Here is a 22174-nt window from a genome sequence, read left to right as displayed (position 1 = left end):
AATCCATTAATTGCTGTTCCTAAGACATTATCAAAATAGGTTATTTTAGATATGTGCAGTATCTTCCCATTCTTAATGATGAATCCCCAAAATAAAGAATTGTAGCATCTATTTCTTAGGGTTGTCCATAACATTTCAGATTCAAAATACATTCAAAATAACCATTTAATAATTTAAAAATATCCCAAAAGTGATTCTGCCTTGGAATAGCTATTTCAATTTTATATCATTTTTATTAGTTTATCATAATATAAAATATAAAGGAAAATGAAAATAATGGGAAACTAGCAGAGTTAAAAAGGAAGAGGAGAAAGTGTAGGGTAAAAGGGAAAAAAGAAAAGCATTGACTTCCAATGCTTTTTAGCACAACAGAAAATAGTAACATTAAAGCCTCAACTTGTTACTTTTACACAGGACTATATATTAGCCACTTCTATAATAACAAACCTATCTAATCAATTAAATCCTAAATTAAAGTTTCATTTTTTCCATCTCAAACACACAATCCAGAAGCAGTTTCTAAATAGAAACAAAGTTAGATTGTTCTTTTCTTTGATTACAACAATCAGTTTAGCCATTTCTGCTTTTTTCCTGTTATGGGAAGTAATAAATAGTTCTATTTACACTTATTAGTCTTCGCAGATTATCATCATTTATAGTAACAAAACTCATTATACTCTTTCAAATTCTTTAACCTTAATGAGAAAACTTATTTCTGTATCTATGTTGAAACTCCAAACTCTTCTTTAAAAATATTTCTAAAGTCATTGAAGTCTAATACATCTTTTAAAAACTTTTTTTAACATGCATACTTTAAAATATACTTTCAATAATATTTTACAAACTTTCAAAATTACTCAAACATTTCAAGAGAAAGTAAGAAAAATCCCATTTTCAAACCCACCACATAAACACAAAACTATAGATTAGAATTTTTGATTACATATATCAGATCAGTAAAAATTCATCCTAACTCCTCTTAAGTTTACGTAACTCCTCCCAATTTGTCCTTATAGAATAAAATCTTTTTCTTCTCTGAGATGTCTATCAAGTAATATAAATTTCACTTTTTCTCAAGAGATTCTCAACTGAGTATCCATGAAGAAAAAGTCCCAAACTTGTTCTCTTAAGGATTGTAGATTTACTTGAAACTCTTTTTTCAATTGTGCTGAAGGTTTATGTGTATTTATACCATTGGTGACACGTTTATATTCCAAAATTGCAGTTGTCAAATACTTGTGGAATTGCTTCAGTGGTTTGGTAACTTTCTACACATAATTGCACCTCTGAATTATTCATCTTTCTTCTTGAATTTGTTTATCTTGCTCTTTTTTTGTAACATCCTTAGAAGATAGTTGATTTATATTGTTTTATTTAAATATTTCTCACAACTCTGGCAGTCTGATACATTCAATATTTCTTGGTTTCATTCATCTTCTATTTCTTTAACTCCCTCTTATGGAATTTTTTATAAATCAACTGTTATTTCCTGGCCAATCAGAATTCATAAAGATTGGGATTTTAGCTACCCACAACAAAACAGACCAAAGCTACAGATTACATAAAAATGATAAAATAATGCATTTTTTTAGATTCTTAGGTTCTCTATCAAAAGTTAAAGAAAGGGACTATGTGCTTCTTTATTTTATTTCTCCTCCAGTAAGCCTTCTTCCTTGACATTTAGCAATAACAAAGTCTAAAAATGGTTCAGATCTTCAAAAAGGAGTAATATGTTGTGATTTAATAAAAATAATAGGGTGTTTAAGAAGTGGAAGGTACAACTTACTGCTTGGTTGAAAAATAAATTCCAAAATGGCTGCTTTTTCAACAATGAAATGTTGCAGCCCTGTCTCCCAGCTGAACAGCTCACTGCAGAAACGAGGTCTTACTGCAGAATTTAAACAATATTTTTTTCTTTTGTAATAGGGCCATTTTCAAGCTTGAAATGCTATCATTATGCACAGAATAGCCACCTGCAAACTTAGGATAATTATTATAAACTCAAGATGATACATCCCTAATATTTCAGAACAGGTTGATGTTTATATTGGATCTGTAATGTAGTAATTGTAAAAGAAATTTTCCTGTAAAGCAATTCCCCCCCCTCGTAGTTTCAAAAATATATTAATTATTTCTTTTTTCTTGGGTTTTCCCTTCAGCCTCTTTACTCAGGGTGCTATACTACTTTTATTTAAGAAAGATTTGCAAAGGATGCAACTTAGGGCATCCCTTCTCCTTGTTTTTAATTCTTGTTCTGTCTTACCTCAGACATTTTTTTTATTATATTTATGTGCTGCCCATTCTTGTATAAAGGTAGCAACCTTTAGTTTCAAACAGTGTTCCTCAAAAATGTATCTTTTCTACCTATTGTACATATACATTTGAAAGGTTTTTTTTAGTTTGCTTTATTTATTTGCTTTATTTTTTCAAATATATTTTGCCAGATTAGCCACCCATAGTCACTCAATAGTGAGATGGGCAGTATATAAATTTAATAAATAGATAAAATTTAAAAAACAAACAAATAGTTCACTTTATTGCCTGGAAAATATAATCTATGTGATAGATATATACAATCACTTTATTTGTATTTTAATTGATTGCAAAAAATATACAGAACTTTCCATTGAAGTGGAAGACAGTAACAGTGGTTCTCATTTTAAAATAAACTTTATTTTTCCAATTTTAATTTGAAAAACAAACAAAAATATGTAAAAATCTGCCTCTAGGATGAAAGCAGAATGTTCATTCTCCCACACTGAGGAAAAGTCAAGAATATCCTTCATATCTAACCACTGTTTAAGTAATCATTCAAATGGGTCATAGTCAATTGAATTTTGCTTTGGACCTTAAATATGAGCATACTAAGTGCTTTATGTTTTTCTTGCTACTTTCAGTGAAAGCAGGCAGTGGTCAGCCACTAAATCAAAATGAAGTGGCAATTCTTCTAAACCTGCTCCAGTCTAAAACTAGTATTAGTATGGCACAATTTGCTCAAGTGCTGAACATTAAAATGAATCCTGAGACTGAGCAACAACTGAATAAAATAAACCTTCCACCCGGCATTTTGGATGTGGCTGAAAAACAGCCTGAGCAACAAGAACAACAGCAACAACAACCGCCACCGCCACCACCACCACCTAAGCCACCACTGCCTCCCTCACCAGATCAAGAGCCTTTAAAACAAACAGCAACACCACAGCTTTCTGTGCAAGCTACACCATTGACCCAATCTAAAGTTGACACAGAAGTTACCCAAGCAGCTGTGCAGAGTGCATTTACAGTTTTGTTATCTCAGTTAATAAAGGCTCAACAATTGAAGCAAAAAGAAAATTTCCTAGAAGAAAAAGAAAATGGATCAGGACATGACATGTCATTACAACCAAGACAGCCTCCAGAGCCAAGTACACCAGCATCTGGCAATTGGGAAGATGCTGAATCACCGGCATCTGTTTATCCCCATCTGATTAAATCATTATACACATGTGCAGGTATGAGTTTTGATGTTGGGAAAATTAAATTTAGGCAGGTGGGTAATTTATATGATTGAGAATGTCAGTCTTATTGCTTCTCTCAAAACAGTTGGAGTAGAAATTATTTTTTGGGTAATTTTCTCCTTAGGTTTACAGACTGCTTCAGTTGCTAATGACTTAAGTGGCATGTTAAAGTATTATATTCTGTAATGAAGGTTAACTTATTTTTCAAAAACTCCTGTGATACCAAATGAAGAATACATTAAGAATTTATAGAATTTCCTTATTTTTGTTTCATTGATACATATACTTTCCTTTTAGTTATAGTTATTTGTAATCATCATACAAATATGTTTTCCAGAATAGAGGATCAATGTATTTCTGTGTTCACACACTGAATTGGCTCTAGAGGAAATTGAGCAGAATGGTATCTACACCTTGCTGATTCCTACCCTCAAATCCCATGTGCTTTTTCATGGGAAGTCTAAAGTCTCAAGAATAATGTGAGATAGGGCAAAAAGAACTTCGAATAGAACGTTGGAGAAATTTGGCAGATGCATTTCCCATGTATTTATTTTAAAATTCATAAGGCTGCCAGATTCCATTGAGACTTTGGGCAGAGTGTAATATTAAAACAATTAAAAATGCAATAATAGGGATCTGGAAATAACCCTAGCCCCCCCTTCCTCCTCTCCCCAACTCTAAAAATAGTCATACAATACTCACTTTAGTCTAAGACCAGAGAAAAGATCTTTTAAGACAAAAGTCAGGATGAGGCTAAATGAATTTTTGGGAGAATATTGATTTGGACAGCAGGCGCACACTTAGATAGAGAAGCATACTTCTAGAAGTAATTTTGTTCAAACAACTTTGCTTGATCCAGATTTTTAACACTTAATAAATATTCTGTATTATTAACTGCATATTTAATCCTAAACTGTAGTTCTAGCTGCATATTTAATTCTTAACTATTTCAAAATTAATTTAGAACAAGATGACTTGGTGAGACCCCCTGAAATGAAACCTCAAACCCCAGAAGAACATCCTCGTATCTTGCCACCAGACCAACGACCCCCTGAACCACCAGAACCACCACCAGTTACTGAAGAAGACCTTGATTATCGGACAGCAAATCAACACTTACCTTCAATTAGTAGCTCTTTGGGGATGGATCCTCATGCTGGAGTAAAAGCAGCTCTTTTAGAGCTGCTGGCTCATCACCAGGCTCAAACATCTGAGAAACCAGCAACATCTAATGTGGAGTTCCAGCCAAGAGACTCCTTTGTGGCAGGTCCAGACTATAAAGATAGTTTTGCATCTACTACATTCTCTTGTGCCCACTATAGTGGTAGTGATGGAATAGGAAATGTATCATCTGGGACATTAGAAAGGGCAAATTTTGTTGGAAATTCAGATATTCAACCCCTGGAGAACTATAATATTGCTTCATCTCATTCAAGTAGTGCCCTTCCAGCTCCTGCCTTTTCAGAACCATTTCATAGCTCAGTAACTCGTTATGGAGACATTTACCTCAACACTGGTTCCATGCTATTTAGTGGAGATAAGGATCATAGATTTGAATATAGCCATGGTCCCATCACAGTACTGGAAAACAGTGGCAATTCAGTTGGAAGGTCTGGGTCTGAAAGTACTCATTCTCATTCTTTGTCTTCAAAGATGCAGAACTATAGCTATGGAAGTAATTTACAAGAACCTCCTGCCAGTGCCAGCCACATTCATGGACAAACTTGGACTTCTCCTGCTCAAGGACCTGGATATTCACAAGGATACAGGGGACATATTAGTACATCTGCAGTCAGAGGTCGAGGCAGAGGATTGCCATTCTGAGCTGCTGTTCTTTTCTCCTTCCCCCTTGCCCTCAGGCACGTGATTTGTATTTGGAAATACTTTTTAGCTGTGATTTCAAACAGCAATCCAACAGACTTGAATAATGTTAATTCAGCAGCTTTATTTTTATTCAGAAAAGGATCTTGCATACAGTAGGAAATTGCTTACAACTCATGCTGTTCTGAAAATCCAGATAATTATTCATCTTTCAAATTCTAGCTATAAATTTTATATTTTGGCAGTTCTAAGTCAATGCTAAATTTAGGGACATCAGCTTTTTAAGGCACACTACTAAGATCTGAACTATGCACACACTTTGTGCTTTTTTTTGTAAGTTTGGACCAACTTTTATGTAAACATTTTACAAAACCAAAACAGGGCACTGATTTATTTGGTATTTCTTTTTACAAAACTACCTTTAGTCAAGAAGTCACTATCAGTCTTTGCACTGCTTTCAGTGTTATCTGTGGAAATGTTTGTGCTCATTTCAGACAATAAAATAGTCACTCTTGATACTGTTTATACATACTTTGACGTTGAGTTGATTTACTTTCAAAGTTGTTTGTTTAGTAAAATATCCAGTCCATTTTCCCAACATTTGTATAAATATCTGTTTTACTTGAATGGTAAGTGCCTTAATGATGTAATCTTAAGGTCTGAAGAACATTTCATTAAATTCATAAGGCTGTTTGAAGATAATTTGTATTTTGGTACAAAGTATTAATATTTACACTACAACGACACTAACTTAAGGACAAATGGGACACAATAGTGTCTTAAGAATTTTCATATCCTATTAGGTGAAACATTTATCTTGTTTTTCCAAAATTATAACTATCCCCATATTTAATTAAATGAAATTACATGAGAATATATGGACAATAATGAAAAAGGGTAGGTTTCCTTCAATTTTCTGTACCTTTTAACTACTTTACCAAATAAAAATTAGTGTCCTGTTTTATTCAAAACAGTTTTTTTAAATTAAAAATAACATTTTCTCACTATCTTCTAATAAGTACTTCGCTCATTTTAAATGCAGCTGCTGTAGAATGTAACTGGTTATATAAACAGCAATCAATGCAACTGAAATTTAAACAAATTTATGGAAATGACGATGGTGCCAACCAGTTCTGTATTATATTATTCTACTAGCCTATTTTCATTTCATTTCATTAGGTTTTTAATTCATTGTATGTTCAATTGCAAAGGAAGGGGAAAACAAGTTTCTTGAAAAATCTTATTCTGGCTTCCGAAGATGCTTTATGGCTTTCTGCCTTAGTTTCTTGAGGAGGAGGAGGAGGAGGAGGAGGAGGAGGAGGAGGAGGAGGAGGAGGAGGAGGAGGAGGAGGAGAGAAGCCCCTCCCTGTAGACCAGCCACTGGTTATGGTTTCCTGGTACTGAAATGTTTTTAAATAGCCATATTAAAAAAGGCTTCCCAACTGACTATTCAGTTGACAAGCTAGTGCATATATGTAGCTATTTTCTAAAAATGTAATTACATGTAATTTACATGTATTGTTCAGCTGAAACTTATTAGAAGCAATTCAACCAAACATTGCTTCTTTTCTGAGTGAGAACTGCATTTGTAGACTGTCAAATGTGTCTGAACTCCCTGTAAATACAACTATAGTCATCCTTTAGATAATTCCTGACTGAAAATAAAAACAGCTAAACTGAAATAAAATATTTTGTAATTTTAGCTGTTAATATTGATATTTCAGATAAAAGTATAGTGGCCTGAAATGGGTATTTCTGAATAATCCTGTTTAGTAAAAGTAAAAATTAACAATATCACTGATAAAATTTATTTGATATTCAGATTTGAATTAAATTCCTAGTGATCCGTTTGATTGTTTATTAGTGACTATTATATATTACAAGGACTGTGTTAAGAAAACATGTCAGAGGTTCCAGACCAGACAAAATGTGCTGTTTTTTATTTATTTATACAGTATTGGTCCTATATAATAGTGCAGCGCTAACAGGAAATTCAGATGTTCTAACATAGTGCATTTCTTAAAATATATTAAAATTAAGGCCAGTTTCTCTCACAATACATTACGTAGACTATTTCCATTTTTAGTGCCCTGTTACAGCCTTGTTCTAAACAACATCAGATCCCTACTGTCTACTTGTGAAATAAGTAGGTTGAATCAACAAATACACTATTTTTATTTAAGGAAAGACATAGTTTTTACCTCTTACTGATCAGATCACTTGGTTTCCTATTTCAATGTTTCAAAATTCAAAGCAGGTAAGTGCAACAGAACGTAAGGTAGAAGATAGAACAAACGGGCCTAAAGGTCTTCATCTAATAAAGTTATTTTCTGTGTTCAAGACAAAATATTTTAAGATATTCGTGTTCACATAGATAATTAGAATCATTAGGAAATGGCCTGCCAAAACTTGTGATTTTACAGTGTTGTATTTTAGTCATTTCTCTGACTAAAATCCCTGTTTCAAATAGTTCAGGGCTAATTTCCATTATTTTCAGTGGATCCATTCTAAATAGTAATGCAAAATTAAAGATGCAAGTTAGAATTTAAAAACTCTCTACAGACAAAAAAAATCCTATTTATAGAAAAATGTTCCACGATAATTTCCCCCCTCTTCTGCAAGCATGAGAGCCCTCTGAAAAACTTTTAAGACCCTTTGGAAAACCTAGGGCCCTAGTATTGGAAACTATAATTACAAGGAAGAGTTGATAAGATAACACCATCCTCCATCCTTCTGCAAAGTCCTAAACTTGGGGCATATATTTATCTACTAATAGGTAAAAAGCTAGATCTATTCTATAATTTGGGATTCATTATTTTAACTTAATGGGAGGAAACTGCTGCTTGCAATATGCCATTTTTGCATCGAGGAAAAATACATGACAAATCGTTTTTTCAATATTTATAAAGTATCCTTATTAAAGAATTCAATAGCATTTTAAATTCAGAAAAAATAATGTTGCAGCCTTGGCACTCATTCTATTTTACTGAAGAAAGTTACTGAATTTTGTTTAATAGGACAGGAAATTAAGGACTGAATCTCGTATATTGTCTACCAAGTACACATACCATGCAATCATATATACACTTCTTTAGCAGAATTAAAAGGACTTCTAAATCAGAAAGTTGTTTTAAGACCTCAGCCTTCTATGTTCTCTTATTTCATCTTTTACACATATCTATTACTGGACTTTCCCACATAGAGACTTAATTTATGTAACCTAATTGCCTTTTTTGGAAAAAGATTAGCAGTTGGAATTTTGTAATTGCAAACCACTGCTTTGTTTTCATTTGTATCCTCCAAAACAATTCTGTATCTTTAAAAATAAATATAATCAACTGCTTGACTTCAAGAAAATACATCTGGCTATTGGGGAGAAGCCCTAGGTGATGATAGAGAATAGTACTTGGATCCTTAAGGACACATCCCTTGGTGCCAACGAGATACCATTTTTGAGTTTCAGTTAAAAGGTATCTATCATTTTTATTTCCATGAATATTTCTAGGGTTTCCGATCGATTGCAGGAGAATAAAAACAGTGGTAGTTACAATCTAGTGCCATGGTGATGAACCTATGCCATGTGTGCCAGAGGCAGCACGCAGAGCCCTTTCTATGGGTACGCGCACCATTGCCCCAGAAGGACACTCCCCCTCTTCACATGCGCCTGACTAATGGGAGCAGGAGAAGGCAGGGAAACCAAATCCAGCAGCACTCTTGCTCTTTCTCTACACTGGGAGTCCAGGAACAGCTGTGAGAGCTGGGTGGGGAGATGGGAACCTATAAAAGGGTTTGGCAAGAGAAGTGTAGTGAGCAAGTGAGAGTGGAGTTTGGGAAGGCGAGCAAGAAAATTAGGACGCGCAAATTTGGAGTTTGGGAAGGCGAGTGAGGGAAATAGGATGCGTGAGTTTGGAGTTTGGGAAGGTGAGCAGGGCCTTAACATAAAAAGCTGGTTCTGCTTTCAAAAAAAGAGAAAGGAGAGAAGATTATTGGGCTCCTTGCATTATTCCCACTTGAAGCCATTCTTTGCAAAAATCCAGTCTATCCAGCACTATCAACATTTCAAATCTGTGTGCACTGAGAGGCCAGCTATTTTTAAGGTGCCAGTCCTGCACATCTATAAGAATCTCATTAAACTCATGAGGCTGTGAAACACAGAATGCAAACACACACACACACACAAAACACAGAGCTTCCAATTTTCTGAGCAATTCCAACAGCTAAACTAGTCTGAAGAGAAATTCCAAATCTTCTCTTGCTCCCTTGAGAGCATCAAAAGAAGAAACTGGAAACCGACCAAACCTAGGGAGGCTGGTGCAAGACAGCCCTTGCTTATTCGTTCCCGCTCTTTTCCACAGACCACAGGAAATGGGAGGCGAGATGGGCACGCAGTTTCTTTCACACACACACACTGACGTGAATTCACTGAGTGAAGTGGGGACATTACATTGCTATTAAATCCCAACATGACTCCCATGGAAGATGCACAATGGAGGGGGGCAGCAGGGGTCTGTTGCTGCGCGGAGTAGGATTAGAGAGGGAGATCCAGCCTCCTCCTTCCTCCTACCAAACTCATTCGTGATAAGCATGCACACCCACCAGCTGCTGAATGAATCTTGGTCTTCCTCTGCAGAGACATCTTCAGCGCCTTGTTGAGGCCGCGGGGGGTTTGTCATGCTGCAAGTCTGTTCTCTGCTTGGTGCCTGCTAAGGGCTGGCCAATGGCAAAGTGTGCAATAGCCTTGCCATGTGCTCCTTGCCTGTCCGCTCCTGCACAAACTCTCCCGTTGAAGGCGCCGAAGCAGCAGTCACCTCACCAATGCGACTGGCATCCTTGGCTTTCCTGCTCTTTGCAGCAGGAGCCGAGCAGCGTGGGGGCCCTGTGCTGAGTGGACTTCAACTCTCAGCTGCGAAACTCCGGGGATTTTATCTGCGGGATGCAGCGCAAAACAGAGTTAATAGGCCCTGCTGAGAGGGAAGACTGTCTGGGTACCTGGTGCATCTTGTCCTGTAGGCTGGGCTAAGCACTTGCTTTGGCTATCCTAGACCGACTCTGTTCAAACTGGTTCCCACAATCCACGAACTGGCCAGGCCTTGTTTAAAGGCAGCCCTTTAAACATGGCCTGCAATTCCCAACCTGGTCTGGGAGTTGTAGTCTATGACAAACCAGGAATTGGTTTGTCAAACCACAATTGTTTTTTGAATTTTGGGAATATAATCACTATTCCCACAGAGTAACCCTTAAGAGGAGAACAGATCTATGGCTGCTGTGGAGAAGTGGTGGGATGTAAGTCATCAAAAGCAAGTGTGCAATAAATTGTACAATCATTTTGATTGGCATTATGCAGTAGTGCCTTCAAGATGTCTAAGATGGCTAACCTCTTTGAAAGACTGTTTAAATCCAGAGTCTATAATTATCTAAAGACATGACTTGTTTTAGTACCAGTGGTCTACAAAAAGAATCTGTCTGTTGGCCCATGAACTGTGAAATTTCTTATTACCTTCTATTTTCAAGAAGTGATAAAGGAGCAGGAACGTATTCAAGCAGATCCAACCTGTTCATACAAAATCAAGAGTAGCACTTCCTGAGCTCAGTTTTTGGCTACATCCTTAGAAAAATATCAATCTTTTCTGCTGGAAGATCAGTACTACCACATAGTGATGGGACATGGGCAGCCCAAGAGCCAAATAGGAACAGTAAATTCAAGAGTAGGTGCTTGCCAAGATTTTCAAAACCAGCAAAGGGATCAGTGTCCCATTACCTTGCACACACTGTTTAAAAAACCAGATGCCACTTAAGCGAGCCTTTTATGTACAAGTTTATGCATATTGTTATTTACTTTATTGCAGAACAGGAAAGAATGACTGGGCCTGTACTGAAGGACCAATGGAGATGGATTTTTCCTTAATTTAAAATTAATATCCATCTCCATTGGTCCTACACTTGGAGATGGAAAAGATGAATTTCCTTACAGATGAGCATTTGGAATTTTCTCTCTCTCTCATCTTTTGCAAAGTGGAGTCTTCTGAAGGGATCTAATATTATCTTCTAGGCAACCTGCTGCTTACTTTGGATTGGTTTCCCTATGTGTCTAGAAAATTAGTACAGGTCCTGAAATTCAGTATTTAATGAATGAATTTTTATTTTTATTTATATCTCGCCTATACTATTTTTACAAATAGCTCAAGGCAACGAACATATCCAACATACCTTTCTCCTCCTATTTTCCTCACAACACACCTGGGAGGTGGATTGGGCTGAGAGAGAACGACTGGTTATTTAATCCTGTATCATACATAGAGCCCTTTCTGTGGGCACGTGCGCTGTGAACAGGGCTAGCGAGGGAAATAGCACACACGTGTTTGGACTTTGGAGAAAGGGGGAGAGAAAGGAGGAAGGAGATGAGAATGAAAAGGAGGAAGGCAAGGAAGGAGGGGAGGGAGGATGGAAGGAGGGAGGGAGATTGGAATGAGAGGGAGGAAGGGCCTGAGGGAAGTCCTGCTTTAGCACTTGGCCACCAGCAGCGCTTTGGCCCTTTTGCCATTCCCTGGTGGTCTCCCATCCTATTGCTTAGGATGCTTTGGTTACAAAGCCAGGTCTCCTCGCATGGATAGGGAGTGGGCCTCCCTCTGACCCACGCACTTTGCCCTCCTGCACTCACCATGCCTGCACAGGTACCTGACATGACATTGAGCTGGCCATGCCCACCCCAGTCATGCCCAGCCACTGGCTCATGCCCCCACCTCTGAGGGCACCTTAATGCTGATGTGGCCCTGGCACTTTGCGATAAATAAGTGGGTTTTGGGTTGCAATTTGGGCACTCGGGCTCTAAAATGTTCGCCATCACTGATCTAGTGCTTCTGACAAGTGAATTCTTTTCAGGTAATCTTGCTTATATCCATTGTTAAAATGACATCACTTTCATCAGTAATGCCAAGAATGATAGTGGTACAACGGCTTATGTATTATTGAATCAATTTTTATCTATCAGTATGTGGACAAGATGCTTGGATGAGTTTGGGCCTAGTTCCTGTTTGAGTAATAGTAACCAGGAAAGTTTGGTTGAAGGATGCGTTATTTTTGATCAACAGTGCCTCCCTCAGTAGGTAGAAAATGCCATCTATGTAAAAGATTTTAAGAAATGTTTGTCCCTGAAAATACAATCAATAGATTCTCCATGTCTCCACATTAAAATACCTTTAGACTTGTAATGAATTATGAATGTATCATTCCTCATCAATGTGGTTGAAACAATGGCAGCAGATGGACTCTAAATGTTCCCAAATGAAACTGTTTCTGGAATTGTTCTATTCAATTTCAGACCATGTCATCCTATGGTTAATGAGTGAACAGGATAGTCTTTCCTTATAATCCTTGATCTCAGCTTTTAACACTGTCAACTATAACATTCCCAGATCATTCTAAAGATAGTTGGGAGGCAGGACCATAGGTCTATGGTAGTTTTGTTCTATCTTAAAGATAGAACAGAGGGATTCCTTTTTTAACTTGCAGCCCAACATTTCATCTTGTGCATCTATGGCACAAAATTCTGTTGTAGAGGTAGTCCTCAACTTACGACCACAAGTGAGCCCAAAATTTTTGTTGCTAAGCGAGAGTTAACTGAGTTCTGTCTCACTTTATAACATTTTTTGCCACAGCTGTTAAGTGAATTTGGCTTCTCCATTGACTCTGCTTGTCAGAAGGTTGCAAAGGGCAATTACATGACAGAGGGACTTTACCACCATCATAAATATGAATTAATTGCCAAGCATCTGAATTTTGATCACTTGACTATGGAGATGCTGCAAGACGGTCATAAGTCACTTTGTTCAGTGTTTTAACTTCAAAGTCACTAAACGAATGGTGGTTAAGTCAAGCAGTACCTGCATTGCCATGATGCTCAACATCTATATGTAGATACTGGAAGGCTACCAGCGATTGTAGGATTGGGTGTACATTTATAACAATGACACTCAGGATTACTGTTCTTTTTCATCAATTTCAAACTCCTTGACTTTACTCTTATTTGGACCAGACTGCATATTGCATTCGACCAGTATGATGAAACTAACAGGTCAAAGGAACTGATAAGTAGGGATGTCTCAAAACTGAATAGAGATTTTCTTGACTTCAATAGGGTTATTTTTCCCAAAAGGATTAGGTACCTAGTTTACAGGTGTATTTTGATCGTGTTGTCCCTTTATTGCTTATGTAAGTGCACTGGCAAGTGGACATGATTTATCAGATGCATCTCTTAGGTATTTCTATTTGAAGGAACAAGATTTTTACTGTATTCACCAGAAAATCTTTTATATATTCCAACCAGGAGAGGTTTAAGTGCAGTCAAGTGGTATCACCTTTTTTGGTGGTGCTTCCAATGCTGGGGAATTCATTCCATTAACAATTTGATTAGACCATTCTTAGGAAAAATGTGAAAATCTACCACTTTATGTTTCATGCTCTTTGTTTAAATCAGCTATCTTGAACTATTATTATTGCTATGTTTCTGCTTTTTTCTTTTCTGATTGCATCATATACCTATGATGTATATTTTCATATCTATTATTAGGATATAGATTATAGATTTCACTGTAGCTTAGCTTTCTTGGGAGCATGCAATGTACAAAAATGTTAAATATTTCATCACTCACAACTATAAAAAAACCCAACCCAAAGGATTTTAATAATGTAGGTTGAAGTATGATTAACAAAAACTACTAAAATATTTGTAATACAAAATGATCTACTTTACTTTAAAATTCTCCTTGTTTTGACATTTTTTTCAAGAAGCTTACAATCTTAAAATTTGCCAAGGAAGACTCTTAAAAGTCTCAAAACAATTCAATGATCGCTAAGAATATACTCTTAGTATTTCTCTTTTGTATATTCAGAAATGTAAAGTATCTTCTTTCTTTTAGTATAAAAATATTCAATCTTGTCAAAATGACAGAGCAAAAATATGGAAATTAAAAATATACCCCTTATACTTGCGTAATGATCATCTTAAGAAAGTCAATTCTATTTCAGTTTCTCACAAACATATCAGTATCTCACAAATATTATTTAACTTGTAAGTTCTTTAACTGAAATATCTTCCTTTTCTACCACAATGTGTTGCTTGTTCAAGGTTGAATTGTTGGTTAACATCAGTAACAGACACAGGTTCTAGGCCTGCCCATGGGTCCTCAAGCATTGAAGATTTATAATAATTCTCCACATCATCATTGGACAGTGTTTTCTCTTTCCCATGTGGTGTACCAAATGGAGTCAATATTCGGGGTGATCCCTTTGAGAAAAGTTATGAAGAAAAAGAAAAGAACATGTATATGTATATATTTTTCTCATTCAGTATTAAGTTCTTCAATACTTCCATCTAGCCTAAAATATGTAGTTTCTACACAGTTATTACCTGTTTTTTTATATTCTCACTTGAAAATTATAACCAAACAAAAATACTGAGATGATGAATGCCTAAAGGACATATTAAAACAAGAACAGAAAGTTATAAATACCTCTATTTTTAATATTTCAAAACTAATTAGTTGATATAAAGATGTATATATTTTTCTGGTTCCCTCATATTCCTCCTTCCTGATGCTGCTCTCATTTGGCACCACTACAGTGATCTGGTCCTTATCAATTACCATGTCTGACAGATTGGCTAGTCTGAAACTGGAAGTCCCACAGGATCTTAGCCTTCTTAGTCTCCACAGCCTTCAATGGAATTTCCCATCTGGACTTGGGAAGATCTAGCACTGTTTATATGTGCCTGTACAGAATGCATTATTTTACGTGCCTGACCAGAATGTACAACAGAGTGAGAATAACTTTCGCATAGCTGCCTCTAAATGAGATGGCAGCAGCTTGGGATCTTTGCAGTGTCTCCTTCAATTGTGTGTTTGCTTAGCAACCATTCTGATTTAAGAATTGGATTGTTGTCATTAAATAAGGAAGGTTGTACAGGTAGTCCTTGAGTTACGAATGAAATGGAGCCTGCCCATTCCATTCGTAACCCGAGAATTCATGGGAGTGAATCTCGTATCTTGAACAAGATCACTCCCTGCTTGTTAACACTTGCATGGCTCGTTAAGTGAACATGAGGTATCTCAGGGTAGGGAAGGCCATGGGGGGGCATAGTGATGGAACAGGCCCCCAAGGCCTCCCCGACTATGATAAAATATCTCATGCTTCCCACTCCTTTCCTGCCACGCCGGACTCACTTACCTTGAAAAGGTCCATCTTCTCTCTGTCACGATTTCTGCCTTTGAGGGAGAGGAGAGTCGATGGAAGTTTCTGGGTGCCCATAATATCGTGCGAGTTCAGGCACCCATCCTCTTTTGCAGACAGTGGCAACCTGAACTCTTGCCGTGTTTTCAGTGCCTATGTTCTGCTCCCGCCCCCAACTCCTTTCCGCCACTGCCAGAATAATTTTCACCAGGACAGAGATCTTGGGGAGACTGAAAGCTCTGTGAGCATGCAAATGCAGCCAGGTGGAGCTTCCAGTGTCTGTCAGGTCTCCATCTAGGTAAAAAGAATTTGAGTGCCTGTGGAGTGCTTGGAAACGAAGCATCTGCTTCATTTTCAAACACCCCACAGGTGCTGATACACTTTTTATCCAGAGTCCTGATTACAAGGAGAAGAGTGGCCAGATTTGTGCCAGCCAGCCGGTCAGGCAAGGAGTGGATCGGGTGGGGTGGCTGGCTGGGGAGATGGGATCATGGCTGTTCAGATAGTCACTGCCGCCAGCAGCGGCTTGGACGCATGTACAAGGGGCCTGGCTCTGCGATGCCTCCCCCCTCAGCTGAAAGCTTCATTTCTGCCCACAAACTAAGGCCAGCGCATGCGAGAGAGCAGCACACCCGGGCAATGGACAGCATTGTTTCCTGCACCCGGCCAACTCCGATTCCATGCTTTGCCCCACAGGCATGCAAACAAAGAATCCCCCCCCAAGAATGGGAGCTTCTGGGGGGCATGATGTCTTTTGCAGAGAATTTGTGTTTGAACGTGTGCAATATTACGGCACCCAGGAGCTTCCATTGTCAGCGCAACAAGCATTTCCAAGCTGACTCTCTTTTCCCTGAAAGGGAAAGAAACTGCAAAAGAGAAAAGACAGATTTTGCAAGGTGAGTGTATCTGGTGGGGCTTGATGGGAGGGTGAAGCAGTTGTGAAGAGTGGAAAGGAATAGGATGAATGTTGCAGAGCAAACAACTGCTGTGGTGCTGCAATATTCATGATTTTGGGACTTGCTCATAAATACTAGGGGGCGCTTGTCATGTAACTTTGAATGAGTGTTAAGTGAATGCTCGTAACTCAGGGATTATCTGTATTGCGGTCTGTATGGTTTTAATTTATTGTGTTCTATGAAGCCAATCATTAGTTGGAATAACATACTTTTTGGCTGTGGATAATATTTTAGCTCAGACATTATGTTGATAAGTCATAGTTTATGGTAACCATGATATGGTAACCTAGCACCTATATTCAACTTTTGCCATTACTAGATACAGCACAAAGTACTCCTGAAATATTGTATGTTGTCTCATAAAACAGATCGAAGTAATTTCCTGTATTTCATCTATATATCTGCATACCTACAATATTTAAACAAAACAATAACTTTTTTAGGTAGAGGATTCAGAATCTTTGCTGCCTTTCAAAAACAATGATCCTATTCACAATTATAGAGAATAATGTTTTAAATAAATTTGTGAGAAAAATGACCTTGGTTTAAGGTTTATTTTTATTAATCATTAAAAGTTGTGTGCACTAAAATAATATGAAATGTCCTTCGCATATAGTATCAACTCAACCTAATAAGTATCTTATTTTCCTTGGGTTTAATTGCATAATACTACTGCCAAGACATTTGATGTTTGGTTATTAAATGAACAGTTTTGAACCCTTTAGAATTATTACAGTCCTGCACTACTCTGATCTAGAATATGATGATAGCTTCATCTAAATATTATCTACACTTTATTTAAACTTAGGGCACACTTAACACCATGTACTCCACAGATAGTCATAATAGGATTTGAACTTTTAAGTTAAATTATAATACCTCCTTATGTATTTTTCTTCCTTATCAATGCATCATCATATATGTCTAGTTACAATATTAAATACAATTCCATGGATTTTTAGTATTTGACTTTTGGGTCAGTAATTTGACTATTCCTTTATTCTAAATAATTAATCTCTGTCGTGGGGAGGTGTGTGTTTTTTTTTTAATTTTCTACACTGCGTTTTTATTGCTTGTAGGTCACCTAGAGTAGCTGTGAGTTTGTGGCCATATAAATTTCCTAAATAAATAAATTTAATTGCCTTATTACACTGCGAACATATGCTGGATCATGGAGAAAGCTAGAGAGTTCCAGAAAAACATCTACTTCTGCTTCATTGACTATGCTAAAGCCTTTGATTGTGTGGATCACAACAAACTGTGGCAAGTTCTTAAAGAGATGGGCATATCAGACCATCTTATTTGTCTCTTGAGAAACCTATATGTGGGCCAAGAAGCAACAGTGAGAACTGGACACGGAACCACTGATTGGTTCAAAATTGGGAAAGGAGTCCGGCAAGGCTGTATACTGTCACCCTGCCTATTTAACTTATATGCAGAGCACATCATGAGAAAGGCAGGGCTAGATGAATCAAAAGTTGGAATTAAGATTGCCAGAAGAAATATCAACAACCTAAGATATGCAGATGATACCACTCTAATGGCAGAAGAAAAACTAAAGAGCCTCTTGTTGCAGGTGAAGAAGGAGAGCGCAAAAGTTGGGTTGAAACTTAACATTAAGAAAACCAAGATCATGGCATCTGGCCCTCTCAATTCCTGGCAAATAGATGAGGAACAAATGGAGGTAGTGACAGATTTTATTTTCCTGGACTCCAAGATCACTGCAGATGGGGACTGTAGCCAAGAAATTAAAAGACGCTTGCTCCTCGGGAGGAAAGCCATGACAAATCTAGACAGCACACTAAAAAAGCAGAGACATCACCCTGTCAACAAGTGTGTATAGTCAATGCTATGGTCTTCCCAGTTGCAATGTATGGCAGTGAAAGTTGGACCATAAGAAAGGTTGAGCGCCCAAGAATTGAGGCCTTTGAGCTATGGTGCTAGAGAAGACTCCTGCGAGTCCCTTGGACTGCAAGGCGATCAAACCGGTCAATCCTAGAGGAGATCAACCGTGACTGTTCTTTAGAAGGCCAGATCCTGAAGCTAAGACTCAAATACTTTGGCCACCTAATGAGAAGGAAGGACTCACTGGAGAAGAGCCTAAAGCTGGGAAAGATTGAGGGCAATAGAAGAATGGGACGACAGAGAATGAGGTGGCTGGATGGAGTCACTGAAGCAGTAGGCGTGAGCTTAAATGGACTCCAGAAGATGGTAGAGGACAGGAAGGCCTGGAGGAACGTTGTCCATAGGGTCGCGATGGGTCGGACACGACTTCGCAGCTAACAACAACAATTGCCTTATCCAAACTGCATAATGACCCACCACATTAATTTTTACTTCCAAAATTTTTATAATTTTAGACGTATTGCTATATACTTTATAGTTTGTTTAGTCAATTTCTATGTTGTCTAGGCTACATTGACACTGGGCCAGATAAATGTGACTTTTCAAAAGATTTGTGCTGCTGAAATAAAATGACAGACTGAATAAGACGGATTATTTTAATCTCTTCTATAGTAGTCACATACTGTAATGGAATGTGGGAATGACTTTGGGACACAGGAGGAAGTTCTGCAGCCTACGAGAATGGTCTGTAAGAGGCAGCTCGGTCTGCAGGTGGGGGGGAAAAACATAGGAAGCCTTTTGGTCACAAAATGGAAGTGATCAGAACCTTATACCACTGGGCTGAAGGTTTGCCTACCAACCAACAGGAAAAAGAAAAAGAATTAAAACACATCAAAGAAGCCCTCAGAACTTGTGGCCATCCCAACTGGTTATTACATATTTTATGGAATAGATTGCCTAGGTTTGTTCTTTATATCTATTTATATCTAATGGACAGATCCTCCAGGTCTTGAGAGATCAATAAATACGGTGATTCTCCTCAGTTTTTTTGCAGAGCCCCAGCTTAACAAAAACCCGTTTATTCGTAAAGACGGCTTACTAAGTTCCGGACTTTTAGAAGTCAGCTTTTAGAATGACAGTAGTTGGAACAATTGCGATCTCATGTTAAAAGGCGTCATTGAATGTAACATGTCTGCTGACTGGAAATTAAACAGGCGTGCAAAAAGGGCATGTTTAATTCTACGCGCAATTACCAAGCTCAGAGAGCACCAAGGACCTCCTCACTTCAGGCGCGCAGGGCCCGAACGGCTGAACCGTGAACGGCCCCGGTTATGTCTACCCCCCCCGCTCCCCCACAGCAAATACCTGGTTGTATCTCTGGTAGCTCCCCGAAGGCGGCTGCTTGAAGAGCTGGTGGTGGTGAAACGCTCCTCCGGGGGACCTGCCGCCACTGTAGGGAGCCAGGTACCTGGGGCTGGTACTGTGGGGCCTACGGGGTGTGTACGCCGCAGCCGAACCTCCAAACCAGCCTCCACTATCCCCGCACGGTTGGAAGCGGGGAGAGCGAGGAGAAATGTCGTACGGCCGCGAGCGGGATCCGTAAGGCGACCTGTGGCGAGGGCTTTGGTAGCCTTGTGGAGAAGCTCCTCCAGAGGAAGGGCTCAAAAACCCGGAGCCACCCGAAGACGGCGGGGTGGGAGGCCGGAAGCCCTGCCGATACATGGCGATCTCGGGAACGCAGTTACAGCAACCGCCAATTTCCTTCGGCTAGTAAACTCCAGAGGACGAGGAGTTCCGGGTCAATTCGATTGCTGCTCTCCTTCGAAACTGCTCCGCCGAGAGTCTTCCGTTTCGTGTGTAAGCTTTACGTCACTTCCGCGTAAATTAGAAATCGAGACCTTTGACTTGCGTGTTCTTACTATATTGTAATACGTAGGATGTATTAGTCGAATCTAGATGGGTTTACGTTCATTCAATGAAATTTTTTAGTATAGGCGTGCAGTAGAAATCTAAAGTTTCAATATAATTATATTACAATTTATATATTCATTTATTAGAATAGAATAGAATAGAACAGAATAGAATAGAATAACTGAGTTAGAAGGGACCTTGTAGGTCATCTAGTCCAGAGATCCCCAACCTTTTGAACACCAGGGACTGGTTCGTGGAGAGGTTTTTCCACATAATCTAGAGTGTTTTCTTGTAGAGAATTTCTCTTTAAATTATTCAATACTTGGACCTCGCATTCCCAATCTACGCACTTGATTTTGGAACGAAAGTGTGGATGATGGAGGGATTAGCTTCCAAGTTGCCCGTGTGTGGGCTATAAGTTCCGTTTTGCATGTTTTGCTGCTCGATCAGTCTGGAAGGAAAACTACAAGGGGACGACAAAACTGCAACCATATTTTTCTATTTTTCTTCGTTTCCTTCTAAGCTCCCCTTTATACTTTGTCGTGGGTGATGGGTATAAGGCGCGGATTGTTCCCGATTATGGGGAAACTTGATGGAGAAACAACCTATCTGCTTTGGCATGCAGTTGCCTCAAGAAAAAGTAGCATTTTTTTCTCAGGCTTGCAGGCTATTCCATCCTAATGGTACCTAAAACGGATAGATCTCCAACGATGTTTAAAAAAGGAGAGGCGGGAACCATTTCTTAGCAGATAGCTTTCTAGACACAGCTTGAAAACTCGCGCTTGCGTCGTTTCACTGCTCCCTGTCTTGCTTAGTTCAGCTGAGGCTGAAACGAGGTATCCATCACGGCTGCGCAATGCATGCCTCTGAAGACTTGGTACAAGAGTCCAAAGTTTATTGGAATGCTGATGTCCGCCCTCCTGTAGCCCTGCGAGTCGGTTTCAGCAGTGGCCAATGTCAGCTGCCGGCATGTTGGGGGCTAAGATGGGAAGAAGCAGCCGCACTATATATCATCTGAGGAAACGCCTGTGCTCGCCGCTGGCTAATGGCGCTGGCTCCTTTCTCGGTCCCTTGGGCTTCCCTCAACTCTTGCGACTTCCCTCCTGTCCTGGCATTTTCAGGGGGCTGCAACAGAGAAACTGCCCCCATCCAGGTAGCTTTTTTCCTTAAACATATTTAAACATTCCAGGTAGCATTAACATTTTTCGTTCAGTCAAGCCATTGCCAAAAGTTGTGACACGATCATAAGGAACTGTACACGGCTGCAGAGGAGAGCTTAGAGAAAGCATTCAGGAGAAACCCCATTTCAGAACGTTTCATTTGCAACAGAATATAATAAATTGAAGCAATTCATGAGGAAAATCTTAGCTGTGTGGTCCCTAGGGTCGGAAAGGACTTGATGGCGCATAATTAATCAAATTCAAACGAGATCATAATTGTTGCAAATTTGGGGGAAGTTGAGCAAACCTTATTTTGGAAATGCAAATCGTCGGGCTAGTCCTCTGTCAGCAAAAGATAGGATTTCTATAAAAAAGAAAGGGTTCTCTTTGCTTACATTTTGTAGATTATCATCTCTGAAATGTGTGCTGAGGGTAACTGGATATATTGAATAGAAAATAATGCTTTACAGTTGCTACCTAAAAAAACCCTGCTTTATCTGGAGAATTATTTCCAACTAAATTACAATGTTTTTACAAATTACATGAAATGGCTTAATTATTCATTGCAAGAAAACAAATAATTAAATAATAACACAAGTTTATGCCCGATTAAGTCTCAGCATAAAGCTAATCTTGACTGATCTAAAAAAGCTAAGCAAATACTTGGCTTTATTTGGCTGGAAGATCTTTAATGAGATCCTAATGTTGTACAGAAGTCTGAAAGCTGGAAAAAACATCTGAAAAGAAAGCAGTGGCAAGC

At 38.5% G+C, this 22174-nt stretch overlaps 3 protein-coding genes across 5 annotated transcripts in view; 2 read left to right on the top strand and 1 right to left on the bottom strand.

The window, feature by feature from the left end:
- CDK13 (cyclin dependent kinase 13) overlaps positions 1-7168 on the top strand; it is a 50379-nt gene extending 43211 nt beyond the window's left edge. For both annotated transcript variants that reach the window (XM_081345172.1, XM_081345171.1), the window contains 2 exons: positions 2898-3491; positions 4462-7168. In XM_081345172.1, the coding sequence (XP_081201298.1) occupies positions 2898-3491; positions 4462-5321 (1454 nt within the window). In that variant the 3' untranslated portion in view covers positions 5322-7168. The remainder of the gene's footprint in view (positions 1-2897; positions 3492-4461) is intronic.
- Positions 7169-13817: 6649 nt separating this feature from the next.
- MPLKIP (M-phase specific PLK1 interacting protein) lies at positions 13818-20113 on the bottom strand. The gene is made up of 2 exons (XM_081343597.1): positions 19709-20113; positions 13818-14601 (listed from the first exon to the last, which is right to left on the bottom strand). Exons 1-2 carry the CDS (start codon positions 20063-20065, stop codon positions 14395-14397), a joined length of 564 nt encoding a protein of 187 aa, XP_081199723.1. The 5' UTR covers positions 20066-20113; the 3' UTR covers positions 13818-14394.
- A 980-nt stretch (positions 20114-21093) lies between these two features.
- Positions 21094-22174, top strand: part of SUGCT (succinyl-CoA:glutarate-CoA transferase) — a 341656-nt gene continuing 340575 nt past the window's right edge. For both annotated transcript variants that reach the window (XM_081345169.1, XM_081345170.1), the window contains exon 1: positions 21094-21407. In XM_081345169.1, coding sequence (XP_081201295.1) covers positions 21209-21407 — 199 coding nt within the window. In that variant the 5' untranslated portion in view covers positions 21094-21208. The remainder of the gene's footprint in view (positions 21408-22174) is intronic.

This window comes from Vipera berus (genome assembly GCF_964194415.1).
Source record: "Vipera berus genome assembly, chromosome: Z".
In the NCBI taxonomy this organism is placed as follows: Eukaryota; Metazoa; Chordata; class Lepidosauria; order Squamata; family Viperidae; genus Vipera; species Vipera berus.
This window is presented reverse-complemented; position numbering and strand designations above follow the sequence as displayed.